Genomic DNA, 15,295 nt, shown 5'->3' on the forward strand with positions numbered 1-15,295 from the left:
ACAATTACATTCACAAACTTATTTTTAATTCCTCTTTTTGTCGCTACATTAACAAATAATTTTAATTTATAAGGTAAAAAGTTATTACCTATAAATAAATTCTCCAAATTTCTAGTAGTTCCGGGCAAAATGTTTCCCCACGGTTTAAAAATTACTAGAGCTGTAAATTACTGCTTTCTAATTACTGAAGTTGTAGAGTGAAATTTTGCACAAGTTTATTTCCCTGAATTGTGTGGAATAATTTACCTTGTCTAATTCTAATTTCATGTGAATAATTTTTTTTTTTCAGACAGAGTTTCACTCTTGTCGCCCAAGCTGGAGTGCAATGGTGTGATCTTAGCTCACTACAACTTCTGCCTCCCAGGTTCAAGCAATTCTCCTGCCTCAGCCTCCTGAATAGCTAGGATTACAGGCCCGTGACACCACGCCTGGCTAATTTTTTTAAGTAGAGACAGAGTTTCGCCATGCTGGCCAGGCTGGTCTCGAACTCTTGACCTCAGGTGATCCGCCCGCCTCAGCCTCCCAAAGTGCTGGGATTACAGGCATGAGCTACCACGCCCAGCTGTGTTAATAATTTTTAATGTGATAAATACTTAGGAATATTACCATTAAAGTGACACCTCTGAAACAATATCAAAAGAGATATCGTTGTTCATGTTGATGTATTTTATAGTTTAATATGTAAGAATTTACTAGGTTTTTTAACTTATTTTTTGAGACAGGGTCTCACTCTGTCACCCACCCTGGAGTGCTGGGGCACGATCACAGCTCACTGCAGCCTCAACCTTCTGGGCTCAAACAATGCTTCCATCTCAGCTTCTGGGATAGCTGGGACTACAGGCATATGCCACCACGCCTGGCTAATTTTTGTACTTTTTGTGGAGGTGGCGTTTCTCCATGTTGCCCAGGCTGGTCTTGAACTCCTGAACTCAAGTAATCCACCCACCTCAGCCTCCCAAAGTGCTGGGATTACAGGCGTGAGCCACTGCGACCAGCCTACTGTTTTTAATACATAGACTATTTCTAGAATATAAATAATACATCTTGTAGGTCTGTCTATACAAACAAAAATGTAGAGCACCAGGGCATTCATTAAAAAATTTAAAATACAAAATATTTAAACTTCTTGGTATAAATTCCTAAATTCTCTGTTCCTAAATTTTCCATAACTAAATAAGTAGATTATGTAAAAGCTCTGTGCCTTAGTGATATTTGTTCCCAGCCTATCACCAAGTATATAAATCCCTTCACCAACAGATGGATATAAAACAACCTTAAAAACAAAGGTGGAAGGGCAACATCACACTCTGGGGACTGTTGTGGGGTGGGGGGAGGGGGGAGGGATAGCATTAGGAGATATACCTAATGCTAAATGAGGAGTTAATGGGTGCAGCACACCAGCATGGTACATGTATACATATGTAACTAACCTGCACATTGTGCACATGTACCCTAAAACTTAAAGTATAATAATAATTAAAAAAAAGAAAATAAATAAAAATAAAAATAAAAAAATAAAAACAAAGGTGTACTCCTCTCATCTAGGATCCTTAAAACGGCATAAATTAACTCACCAGACCAAGATTTCTCAAAATTCAGCGAGCCTACTCCAAAGGAGGTATTTGTTAATGATTAACAAATCATTAGCTTATATCACTGTAGATACTTATAATTTTATTAATATTTAAGTTTTGAATAAGCAATAATGTCCCATGGCTCAAAAATAAAAAGGTATAAAAAGGTATACAAGTGGCTAGTTTTCCCTTTCTCAGGTTTCCCATTTGCCCATTCCTCATCCCCAATACTTGTGTACAATTTATAAATGATTAACATTAAAGTAATCAAATACTAATTATCCAAATCCGAACTATTTGGTTATTTCAGAAGAGTAGACTTTTTATCTGTTTTTGATTTGCTAAGCTATTTTGATATTTCTTCTTTTTTTTTTTTTTTGAGACGGATGGAGTCTTGCTCTGTCTGGAGTGCAGTGGCGCAATCTCGGCCCACTGCAACCTCCGCCTCCCAGGTTCAAGCAATTCTCCTGCCTCAGCCTCCCAAGTAGCTGGGACTACAGGCATGTGCCACCATGCCCCATTAATTTTTGTATTTTTAGTAGAGATGGGGTTTCACTATGTTGGCCAGGCTGGTCTCGAACTCCTGACCTCAGGTGATACACCCGCCTTGGCACCCCAAAGTGCTGGGATTACAGGCGTGAGCCACAGCACCTGGCCTGATTTTAATATTTTCACTCATTTTTGCCTGTTTGTTTTGTTTTGAAACACAGTCTTGTTCTGTGGCCCAGACTAGAGTACAGTGGCGCCATCTTGGCTCACTGCAACTTCTGCCTCCTGGGATCAAGCTATTCTCCTGCCTCAGCCTGAGGAATAGCTGGGATTACAGGTGTGTGCCACTACGCCCCACTCATTTTCTATTTTTAGTAGAGATGAGATTTCACCATGTTGGCCAGGCTAATGTCAAACTCCTGACCTCAGGTGATCCATCTGCCTTGGCCTCCCAAAGTGCTGAGATTGCAGGTGTGAGCCACCGCGCCTGGCCTGTTTGTTTTTTTGAGACAGACAGAGTCTCACTCTGTCACCCAGGATGGAGTGTGGTGGCACCATGTCAGTTCACGGCAACCTCCACCTCCCAGGTTCAGGTGATTCTCATGCCTCAGACTCCCAAGTAGCTGGGATTACAGGTGCACACCACCACGCCCAGCTAATTTTTGTAATGTTTTAGTAGAGAGGTGAGGTTTCACCATGTTGCCCAGGCTGGTCTTGAACTCCTGAGCTCAGGTGATCTGCCCACCTCGGCCTCCCAAAGTGCTGGGATTTACAGGCGTGAGCCACCGTGCCCAGCGTTTCACTCGTTTTTTAGAAACATAATGATATAACCATAAAGTAATTGTTCATAGACAATGGCAGACACAGATACTTTAGGAGTTAATAGTTACAACACTCAGCAAATTTTAAACTCCAACACTTATTCATTTCCATTAAGAACAAACAAAACAAGACCCTAGAATTGGCATAGAAATACGTAAGATAATAAGCTCAGTTAATACACTACACTTTCTGTTTCAACTTAAGGGTTTTTATGATTATCCCTCCTTTTATTACATAATTATAAAAGCTGTACCTTCAGCATCCCACCTTACAACCACAGGATCCTCAAAAAAGATTACATTCTCATGAACCTCAAGTGTGACCTCTATAGGTGGGAAAGCATTTTCTGTCTCAAAGTCTTCTGTAGTTTCCGGAGGATATGTGTATTTTTGTAATCCTTCTTTGAGTATCTTTTAAAAAGGACCAAAACAACATCAAGTTAGTTGACTGGTAGCAGTGAAAAATGTAAATAGTACTGAATAAGCTATATAGTTATTTTTAATAAGCACTGCAGTTTGATCCTATTTATACATAGATTAACAAAATGTCACAACAAAATTTAAAAGATACATGATTGAGAAAAAAAGTTACTAAATATGAATGTACAGAACTTCCTATGGGCCAGATTGTGTGGTGGGGCTTCCTCATCATTTTATTCCTCTAAGCAATCCTAAAGGCCTATATTTAACAGAAATGATAACTAAGACTTAGAAAAATCAAGTAATTTGACAAAGATTACAAAATGACTTCAAAGTGGCACCAGAACTCAAAAACAGGTGTATGGGACCCTAAATCACATGCTCTAATACCATGCTAAGGGTGTGTAGGTAAAGAGAGAAAGAAACATAGACAACCTATTGAGAAGAATGGAAATGAATGAAGTGAATTAACCAGACAGCAGATTTTTCTGGGATAAGGAAGATTTATGCATTATCTGAATGCAGCAGACAAGGATCTAGGGAAGGAAGAAAGATTTAAAAATATTAGAAAATAGAGGAAAAATTAGGGCAAGATTCTAGAAGAGGTGGAAAGTTATTGAAAAAGCCTTGAAAATGAGGAAAGCCTCTTTGTTGCAGGAGAGAAAAACAGCTGTGAAGGAGGATTCTTTGGGTTCGAGAGGAGAGCATGAAGTGGTCTCAGGACACTGTGACAAAAGTCAACAACAACAGATCTTTAGATGGATTCTTGAAAACCCCAGCTCAGGCTGGGACCTTATGGATAAAGAGAATATTAAAATTTTGTTGGAGTGGGAGGTGATTAGGGCAATAACGGGGAAAAAAGGTTGGGAAATACTTCTCAAATATAAGAATGCACCAAGGTCCTTAATGGATAGGATTGTGGGTGAGAAGTACCCAGCAATCTGTTTACAGGTTGTGTTAGGGGAGAGAGGGTGAGAAGAAAAGAGAGACAGAGACAGGAAGGAGGGGGGGGACAGAGAGAGAGAGGAAGGAAGGGGCAGCCTATGACAACATAACTGAGTATATATGGTAGTATTCTATGGAAAGCAAGCCACCATGAGGTTAAGTTAAAAATAAACCAAGTCAATAACAGTGCAAGTGTTACTACTTATAAAACAGGGGTGAAAAGATCATCCTTGAAAGATGATCTAACAACTGTTATCACCAAAGTGTGGTCAGGGCATCAGCAGCATTGGCATCACGTGGACTGGTGATTTTCAAACTTCAATGTGCATAGGAGTTACCTGGGGATGTTGTTCAACTGCAGATTCAGTAGCTCTAAGCTGCAGCCCAAAATTATGCATTTCTTGCATGTTCCCAGCTGACACTAATGCTGCTGGTTCAATGCTGTTGATTTAGGACCACAGTTTGTATATCAAGGATTCAGACTAGTGATTTTCAAACTTTAGGGTGTATTTTTCCAAAACAGATTGTTGAGCCTTACCTCCAGGGTTTCTGATTTAGTAAGTTTGACGTGGGGCTCATTAATTTGCATTTCTAGCAAATTCCCAGATGATGCCAGAGGATGCTGATGCCTCTGCTCGAGGGAACACTATCGACAACCACTGATTTAGACTAGAGTCCACAAACTACGGTCCCTGGGAAATCCCACCCACCACCAATTTTTGTAAATAAAGTTTTATTGGAACATAGCTGTGCCCATTCATTTATACACAGCAGTTTTAGTGCTGCAATGGCTGAGTTGAGTAGCTGCATCAGAGCTGGTAGGGACCGCGAAGGTGAAAATATTTACCAACTGGCCTATTACAGAAAAAGTTTGCCAACCTCTGACCTACAATATTATTATTAAGACCAAACTGGCACTAACAAAACATAATGATGTAAATTTACAATGAAGTTAACATACATGAATTCTAGTATAAATTTCATATTATTTTAGATTCTTTTAGTATCTGATTCAAATTTTCAATACCAATACATTTAAGACAGTTTAAAATTACATTTTTTCCTTTGTGTTTGTTTAATAGGGTTAAAGCTTATTAGATGTTAGATAATATGAAATAAAGTAAAAGCGTGAGCAATTATTTTACTTATAAGTTTTGATTCAAGAATCAACCTACTTCCACAATCATCCATCCCATCACTGGTTTACACTGTGGAGGAAGCTCCAAAATATCCAAGTGGTATACTCCACCCAGAGTTGTGAACTGGCATAAATCCACCACATTGTCTTCAAAGAAATCTGGCTTTTCAGAAGAATTCTCTACCAGCAACAACTGTGCTAAAATTAATCAGATTAACAGTTTTCAAATACATTACAGTTTAGTATCTTCTTAGGAAAGAAATTTAAAAATTCTCATACTGGTAAAGGAAGTTTCTATTCAACTAGCTACTAAAACTTTTCAAAAAGTGGTTAACTCAAAATGATTCATAGAGCTGACCTTGGAAGTGGAAATAGACATGGGTAATGGTGGGGTGTAGGGGAGGACATAATGTTTATTTCATCTACTAAGCCATACAATAAGCATGTGTTATTATTAAAATGAAAACAGGCTGGGGGCAGTGATTCATGCCCAGTACTTTGCGAGGCTGAGGTGGGAGAATCACTTGAGCCTAGGAGTTTAAGACGAGTCTGGGCAACATAGCAAGACCCCATCTCCATAAATAATTTAAAAATTAGCTAGCCTGGTGGTGCATGCCTGTGGTCCCAGCTACTCAGCAGGCTGAGGTAGGAGAATTACTGGAGCCTGGGCAGTTGAGGCTGCAGCGAGCCATAATCCATACCACTACTGGGCAACAGAGCAAGATCTCATCTCAAAAAAAAAAAAAAAAAAAAAAAGAAGAAGAAAGAAAAAGTGAAGTTTAAGGCCTGTTATGAAAAAATAAGCTAAGAAATATATAGAAAATAGATTCCTAGAAGTTATGGGGAAGGAAGCATAAAGTTAACAGAAAAGATCTATATAAATCTCAAACTAAAAGACTGACAAATTAGACATCACTATTGCCTTGACATTTCTAAACTATATCCAACTGCTATTTGCCAGGACAAGACTGAATGCAAACACTTGTGAATACCCAGAAATGTTGCGAGATTTTCAGTTGTGTATGTGTACTTGTGAAAATTCATTACAACATTGTAGTAATACAAAATTAGAAACAACCTGTCTATCAATAGGGATTTAAAAAGTGTTCCATCATTGGATGGAATTATACAACTACTTCAAAAAGTGAGGTTACCAATGTATTCTTAGAATAATGTTGAATATTCATTTATATGAAATATATATTGTGTTCTATGTATGTAACACATTGTTAGGTGGGAAAAAAGTAATTCTCAACAAAAACATTTGTATAATATAATCCCATGGTTTTACTAGAAATTAAGAGAGACAGGGATAAATTGAGCAAAGAAATCTGTTAACACTGTTATCTCAGAAAAGGGACTATGAAGAATTTTCACTTTAAATATATTTTTGCAATGTCTGAATTTTTTTTAACAATGATCCTGTATTTCTTCTGTAAGAAGAAAATCTCAATAAAGTTAAATTCTTAAAATGTAATTTAGAATACCTGCTGAAAGAATTTCACTTAATACTTTCATCTCTCGTTCATATTTTATGGCTTCAGATTCTTCCTCAGCAGAACTCTATAAAAAACCACAGACATATGGGTGTGATTGTCAGTGTCTACATAGTACAGTCATTGTCTTTGTGTTCCAGTCCTCACTTCAGATGCCTGGTACCTTAATTCTAGGGCCGAAAACCTCAAACTGATACTTGCTCTACCATAAAACTGGACTCAAAAGCAATATTTTAAAAAGCAATTAAAATATCTACAAAACTTCACAAGGGCAAGAGGTTACCCTGCTCAGATTCTCTGCTGAAAATCCTCAACTGTAAAAGATGGAGATTAGGAAGCAATGCAAGCTATAAAAAATATTATTTATATTTGCATTTTGGTTTATCCAGGAGGTAGATTTTGCTTAAATTTGATAATCAGCTCTGGTAGAGTCATCCCAAAGCCTGCTTTTGGGTAAGTCTCTCAAGGAAATTAAAGATGTTGCAGCTCAAGTAATGTAGAAGATACTATCCCATTGTACTCTAGTGCAGTAAAAATAATCTAGACTTTATGTCTAAATCTGCCACTAACTTACCTTTCTGACCTTGAGCAAGTCATTTAACTATTATGAGCCTCAAATTCCTGATATAACAATAACACATTTGGTATTTAACTGTGTATCAGACATATAACACATCTTGCAAACAATCGGAAGAAATAAGGAAACTAAAGCTGAGGGAGATAACTGTTTTAAGGGTCAAATAAGATAATGGAAATAAAATAACTTTGGGTAATGTAAAGCACTAGATAAACACAGTGTTGCTAGTATAAAAGTTGTGTGTGTGTGTGTGTGTGTGTGTGTGTGTGTGTTTGCTAATACTTGCAAATTGAATGACATCCAGCAAACTTCATTCGACTTCAGGTAGTACCTGTACTTCCGCAGCAATAGAATAACCTTATACCAGAGTTCTAGTCAGAAATTTAAAGCTAGTTATTCCCATGACTCTTAACCATCATACACAGACAAGTTCTCCTTAGCAAACTAGCCTTTCCCATCTCTCATCACCATATTGCCCTATGTGTCTTCCTCCGGACCAGCTTTAACACTATTGCATTCTCTGCAAACCCTTACCATCATGCCTCTGAACCTTCTCCCTTATTTATTCATTGAAAAAAAAATTACAGAGCTCCTAAATAGTAGTGGCATTGCCAGACACTGGCAATAAAAAACAAGATCCCTGACGTAAGGAACTTCCAGTCTATTAGGGAAGCAAGTAAACAAATGGGTATATTTTTGTGAGTTGTTGTAGTATAAAGTAAAGGATCCACAATAGGAGTACAAGGAAGAGGAGTTAATTCTGTGGGAAAATGGGTGGGTGAAGACAGGCAACACCTCTCTTACTTAAAGGTAGTAAGTTTGAACTAAATTTTTTTTTAACTTTTATTTTAGGTTTGAGGGTACATGTGAAGGCTTGTTGTATAGGCAAACTCAGGTCACAGGGGTTTGTTGTACAGATTATCCACTCAGGTATGAAGCCTAGTACCCAACAGTTATTTTTCTGCTCCTTGCTCTCCTCCCACCCTCTGCTCCTAAGTAGGCCCCAGTGTCTGCCATTCTCTTCTTTGTGTTCATGAGTTCTCATCATTTAGCTCCCACTTACAAGTGAGAACATGTGGTATTTGGTTTTATGTTCCTGCATTAGTTTGCTAAGGATAATAGCCTTCAGCTCCATCCATGTTCCTGCAAAAGACATGATCTCATTCTTTCTTATGGCTGCATAGTATTCCATGGTGTATATGTACATTTTCTTTATCCAATCTGTCACTGATGGGCATTTAGGTTGATTCCATGTCTTTGCTATTGTGAAGAGTGCTACAATGAACATTCACGTTCATGTGTCTTTATGGTAGAATGATTTATATTCCTCTGAGTATATACCCAGTAATGGGATTGCTGGGTGAAATGGTAATTCTGCTTTTAGCTCTTTGAGGAATCACCATATTGCTTTCCACAATGGTTGAACTAATTTACACTCCCACCAACAGTGTATAAGTGTTCCCTATTCTCCGCAACCTCACCAGCAACTTTTATTTTTTGACTTTTTAGTAGTAGCCATTCTGACTGGTGTGAGATGGTATCTCATTGTGGTTTTGATTTACATTTCTCTAATGATCAGCGATATTGGGCTTCTTTTCATATGCTTCTAGGCCACACGTACGTCTTCTTTTGAAAAGTGTCTATTCATGTCCTTTGCCCACTTTTTAATAGGGTTGTTTTTCTCTTGTAAATTTAAGTTCCTTATAGATGCTGGATATTAGACCTTTGCCAGATGCATAGTTTGCAAATATTTTCTACCATTCTGCAGGCTGTTTGTCTACTCTGTTGATAGTTTCTTTTGCTGTGCAGAAACTCTTAAGTTTAATTAGATGCCACTTAACAATTTTTGCTTTTGTTGCAATTGCATTTGGTGTCTTTTTCATGAATCTTTGCCCATCCTATGTCCAGGATTATATTGCCTGGGTTGTCTTCCGGGGTTTTTATAATTTTGGGTTTTACATTTAAGTCTTCCATTCATATTGAGTTGATTTTTGTAAACAGTATAAGAAAGGGGTACAGTTTCAATCTTCTGCATATGGCAGCCAGTTATCCCAGAACCATTTTTATTGAACAGGGAGTCTTTTCCCCATTGTTTGTTTTTGTCAGCTTTGTTGAAGATGAGATGTTTGCAGATGTGTGGGCTTATTTCTGGTCTCTCTTATCTGTTCCATTGGTCTATGTGCCTGCTTTTGTACCAGTACCATGCTGTTTTGGTTATTATAGCCCTGTAGTATACTTTGAAGTCAGGTAACGTGATGCTAAATATTGAAAGATAATTATTAATAGAACCTCCCCCAAAAAGGGTGGGAGAGAATTCTAATGTGAGTGAAAGGCATGAAGCAAAACAGGGTTCCAAGCACTCCAAGTGGTCAGGTATAGCTGGAGTGAGGCATGCTAGGAGGGTGTAAAGATCTGAGGCTGGAGAGATGCAGGGGCCAGATTGTGGAGAGCTTTGAATGCCACTCTAAAGACTAGAATTTCTCCTATGGGTAAAGGAGAGCTCATAAAAGGCCTTCAGTAGGAACCTAATGTGAAGAAATTTGCATTTGTACAGAGTATTCTGGCAGCCACCTGATGAATGGGCTGCTCAGTGAAGTGCTAGAAGTCCAGTGTAGACAGGATCAGGACCTACCCAAGGCAGAAGCAACCAGGGCCACTAGAAGGAGCTTATAGGAGAGATGATTAGGAATTAAAAGCAACCTAACTTGAAGAGGGACTGGATATAAAAGTAAAGCAAGAGAGAGGCTAAGGCTGATGTTCAGGTGTTGGATTTAGGTAATTAAGGTAGAGAGTGATAACAATCAGCACCAACAAAGAAAAAAGAAAAGGAGGAGGAAGGACAGGTTTGGGGGAAAAGTAATGAATTTGATTGTGGAATGTTGAATTTGAGGTGCCTGTGGGATAGCCAGGTGGCCTTTGGCATTATTTACCTTTAAAAACCAAGTTGCATTTATTTCTTTCAGGGAGGATTATGATCAATAAAAATACCAAAGATATCAGACCAATAGGTAAGTCAGTCTAATTCATATCTTCAAAAAGTTGAGAACTCTTCAAAGAGTTTAGACCAAACTGGCTTCTTATCTTGCAGGAACACTAGGAATTCAGACTTTCTCAACAGAACTTTTCCCTTGATAAACACGAGTACTTCACCTCAGCATGCAACAACAGGAATTTATCAGTTTCTGTATTACCACATCATAAAGAGGATATTCTTGCATATAACACATTGCCTTTACATAAGTCAATTTTTTAAAAAATTGTACTACTCTTTAGTTCAATTGACTCTTTTTTGAAGTTAGACTTCTAGAAGGATGCAGTGAGTCAACTTACATTCTAGCACAAGCTTCTTAATTTTGATAACTAGTCTAGAATGTTTTCCTGTAATTGCAACAGTGTCATCAGAATGTGCTCCTGCACAAAAACTTCAAATCTCATTTGCTGACAATACAGGTATAATGTATAAGTTTTATATATAATAATAATAATAAACTCCTTGTGTTTGTTGGCAATGAAGCTGAAAAAATACTTCTTTATTCCTATTTTCATCATGTTTTATATCTGGTAATGAAGGTCCTCTTTCATCATAATTATTTTACAAAATTGGGTGTTTTCCAAGTATTTTTTTCTTCTAGCTAAACTTTAATAGTATTTTGTCAAGTCTCAAAAACTGACAACTGGAATTTTTACTTCAATTGTATTAAATTTATAGACATAATAGATTTAGAGTAAATAACAATTTCTAAAAGATGTTTGCTTGGAAATGTTGACAGAATATGAATCAGAGAAGGTAGCTAAAGTATAACTTTTCAATGATATCTTGGCTCAATGTATACAAGAACTGGCTTATAACATGAAAGAATATCATGGGACACTAGCAAATAATTTTCATTGCAACTTAATAAACGCACAGATATTATAATATAGAAATTCCTTAGTATATGTGCAATTTGAATTTGATATAAAAACATAACCTATCATTAATACATGGATCAATAAAAACAGAATACAGATTCCAGAAATAGATCATAGGTTCCACTTGAAAATTTAGCATATGGCATCTCAGATCAATGGAAAAAGTCTAGGTTTATATGGTATGTGTTTTGAGACAGCTGGCTAAGATTTGCAATAAAATAAATTTAGATTCATTCTTCTCACTTTACACTAAAATAAATTCCAGACGGATATAAGATTTAAATGTAAAAACAAAACTAAACCAATCAAAAGCTACAAAAATTATGAAAGTATTGGAAGAGAATATATGAAACTGATGCCAACAATTATTAATGAAGTAAATGATCTTGATAATATCTGCAGAGTGTCAGCACTGAACACTTTACAAGTTTGACAGAATGTCTTGAATTTTATTATCCATCAACAGAAGATCTATGCAAAAGAAATTCATTGATCCGAAATATACTTTTTCATCAAAAGATAATTTAAATTTTACTATAACTCAAAATATATTGTTGGAACTGATTCTTGATTAGGAATTGAAAATGAATTTTGAAAATACAGCATTAATTAAGAATAATTATCCTGAGTCTTCTGGTCTCATTCATTCCAGTGGCTTTAAATACTATCTATAGACCAATGGTCCCCAAATATAAGCTAGTGATGCTCTGTAGGTCACACACATTGTACTGCTTGATTCCAGAAGTTCAGAACATAACCTGCACATGAACATGTACATGGCAGCTGTGTCTGACTTTCCTCTGAACTCCAGGTTCACATTTGCCTCCCTGTCATTTCCACTTGCATCCCCCAAACTTACCCAAACAGAACTCTTTGTTTCACAGCCACTCTCAACTGTTTCACTCTATTCTTGTTCATCTCTGTAAACTGTACCACCATATGCCGCATTTCTCAAAATAAAAACTCAGTAAGATATATTTTACCTCCAAAACATCTCCCAAACATATTCATCTTTCTATAACTCTTACTGCAACCTCTGTCCGAACCACCATGACTTCTTATTACTTAACAGTACTATTTAACTAGATACTGTGCTTTTATTCCGGCCCCTCACAATTCGTTCTCTATACAGTAGCCAGAATAACCTTTCAGGGCCGTACATCACATCATGTCACACTCCTACTCACCACCCTCTAATGGTTCCCCACTGCATTTACAATAAAAGCCTAAATTCTCACTCTTGCCCGCAAAGCCTGACTTTATCTGGCTTCTGCCTCCCTTTCCAACTTTATTACACACCACTTTGCTTCTTGCCCATCACACATCTGTCGCTGGCCTTCCTTCTCACTTCTGTTTTATGACTTCTGCAATAATTGTGCCTGAAGACTATTTTTACCTTCATTATTTTATAGCTGATTCCTTCTTGTCATCTGGGTCTCGGCTAAATAATACCCCATCAAACAGGCCTTCCCTAACTACCCACTGTAAAGTCACTCCCAGTTTAATCCTGTTTAATTTGGTGCATGAATGATTACTATATGGTATTTTCTACTTTTTCTTATTTATTGTTGATTTCTCCTAACTTGTATGTAAATTATGAGAGAAGGAGCCTTATTTGTCCTTTGGCCATCCTCCCCTAAGGGCCAGAATGGCGCCTACCACATAGAGGTAGGCATATGATAAATATTCAGTAAGTGAGTAAGGAAATGAGGACAACTCCCAGGGTATGACCTGGAAATGCACTGAAAACATACATTTGTGGCAAGTTAAAGGTTGTTGAATGTTAGGGAGCTCTGATGCTAGGTTTTTTATATAACCTATTCCCATGGATTTTTAATTTATCCATGATCACAAAACATCCCAAATTACTAAGGCTATTTCATGTCTCCATACTTTTCCCTCTGACCAGAATAACTTCCTTTCCTTCCTATCTAAACTTCTCCATGCTACACCAAAAGATTCAGCTCATGTTACCTCATGAGAGAAGACTTCCAATCTGTTCATTTGTTTTTATTTTGATCTTTTTTTTTTTTTTGAGATGGAGTTTCACTCTTATTGCCCAGGCTGGAGTGCAATGGCGTGATCTCGGCTCACTGCAACCTCCGCCTCCCAGATTCAAGTGATTCTCCTGCCTCAGCCTCCTGAGTGGCTGGGATTACAGGCACCCGCCACCACACCTGGCTAATTTTGTATTTTTAGTAGAGATGGGGTTTCTTCATGTTCGTCAGGCTGGTCTCAAACTCCCGACCTCAGGTAATCCCCCTGCCTCGGCCTCCCAAAGTGCTGGGATTATAGGCATGAGCCACCAAGCCCAGCCTATTTTGATCTCTTAACCCCCATGTAGAATCTCCCTCATTGCACATACTAAAATATATGGTAACTGTTACTCTTCTAATCCACAAGATTGTTAGCTCATTAAAAACAAGATCATGTTGAATCCCTTATCAATAGCAGGTATTTAGTAAATGTATGACAAATAACATATACATTACATATATAAAATATTTATGTTAAATCCTGTATATGTTTGCTTAAACTATCTTAAAGCCAGAGACTACTTTAACTTTTAAAAGTTCAAAGACCCACATACTATAATGCATGCCCCTTAGATCACTAATGTAGTTCTGAAGGTAATTCTCATTAGAAAAAAAAATTCTCACAAATGTGCTACACTTAAATTAGGCTTTTCTAAAAAGTTTGCATGATATAGTAATTGAGAAGACAGTATTACCCAATACCTATAATATTATTAGTATTAAACATTTAAATGAACTAAAATGTGGTATTAAGAGCCCTCTAGTGGCAAACTTCTGGCTGCACTCATGAAAAAGAAAATGTGTACATCTAATGTAAGAGATTTAATTTTTTAAATGACCAAAATACTAAATACTTGTTATTTGTGATTATCTAATGTATCAACCATAACTCATATGTTGTGGGCCATAATTGCCTGCATTATTATATCATATTTGCCTTGCATCAGTCTCTAAAGTCATTATAAAGATATAAAAAATGTAAGATTTATAATAAAATATGCCCACCTAAAATTGTGAGGTAAGCAGTTTACCCCCAACCAAAAAAAAAAAAAAAAGGTGGAAAAATAGAGAATTTCTTTCTCTAAATCCAAAACATAGTTAAGTTTGCCTACTGATCTTACGTGTAGTCCCTAATTTATACACATACACACAAAAGTTGAGTATCATGAATTTATATGGCAGTTTAAAACATTTAGAATACATTTTGTCACACACACAAATTGTGTTATCAATGAAATTTTGGGTTATGTTAGTTCTCCTGTAGCCATGATTATATAGGAATACAAACTTAACTTTACACTGTCTGTAAATATCGCTTCAAACGCACGCTGAGTTCCAACTGGAATGGGAGGAGCACACCTTTCCTAAGGCTGAAGTAGTGACAGCAAGAGTCTTCCTATCACCACATACTATGCCGGATCACTAAAGGTGTGGAGGATCAGAACTGCAGAGGACAGAGTCCCAAGAATCGCCAGTGACCAGCTTGCAGAATCCGTAAAGGTAGCAGAAGTGATCTCCAGCACACCCAACTGTAATGAAGCGATCTTAAGTATCTCTCAAAAGGCAGGATAACTTTGAGGAGGATAGTGGTTGAATTCCCCAATTTATGAAGGCTGTTCACAACAAAACAGACTCAAGTCAGGACCTGCTTTTCATCACTTAACATCCATTCATTCACTTCTTCCTTCTTTCATTCAATAAACATTCATTGAGCCCTTATCATGAGCTCTATGCTCTCTGCTTAAATATGAAGTCTACCAAGAAATTCTTGCCCTCAAGATCATAATTTAGTGTTTAAGGCAAGAATTATAATAATTAAACAGAATGACAAGAGCATGGGGAGAGACATCTAATTTAATCTGAGGAGATGGAGGATTCTCTGGAGGT

The 15,295-nt window shown here is 37.2% G+C and overlaps 1 protein-coding gene across 11 annotated transcripts in view; it reads right to left on the minus strand.

Annotated features, from left to right (window-relative positions):
• Nucleotides 1-15,295, minus strand: part of DNAI7 (dynein axonemal intermediate chain 7) — a 94,067-nt gene that overhangs the window by 7,817 nt on the left and 70,955 nt on the right. For all 11 annotated transcript variants that reach the window (XM_054443136.2, XM_054443138.2, XM_054443140.2 and 8 more), the window contains 3 exons: nt 6,875-6,950; nt 5,425-5,585; nt 3,139-3,295 (listed from right to left, as the gene is read on the minus strand). In XM_054443136.2, the coding sequence (XP_054299111.1) occupies nt 3,139-3,295; nt 5,425-5,585; nt 6,875-6,950 (394 nt within the window). The remainder of the gene's footprint in view (nt 1-3,138; nt 3,296-5,424; nt 5,586-6,874; nt 6,951-15,295) is intronic.

This window comes from Pongo pygmaeus, chromosome 10, assembly GCF_028885625.2.
Source record: "Pongo pygmaeus isolate AG05252 chromosome 10, NHGRI_mPonPyg2-v2.0_pri, whole genome shotgun sequence".
NCBI classification, from domain to species: domain Eukaryota; kingdom Metazoa; phylum Chordata; class Mammalia; order Primates; family Hominidae; genus Pongo; species Pongo pygmaeus.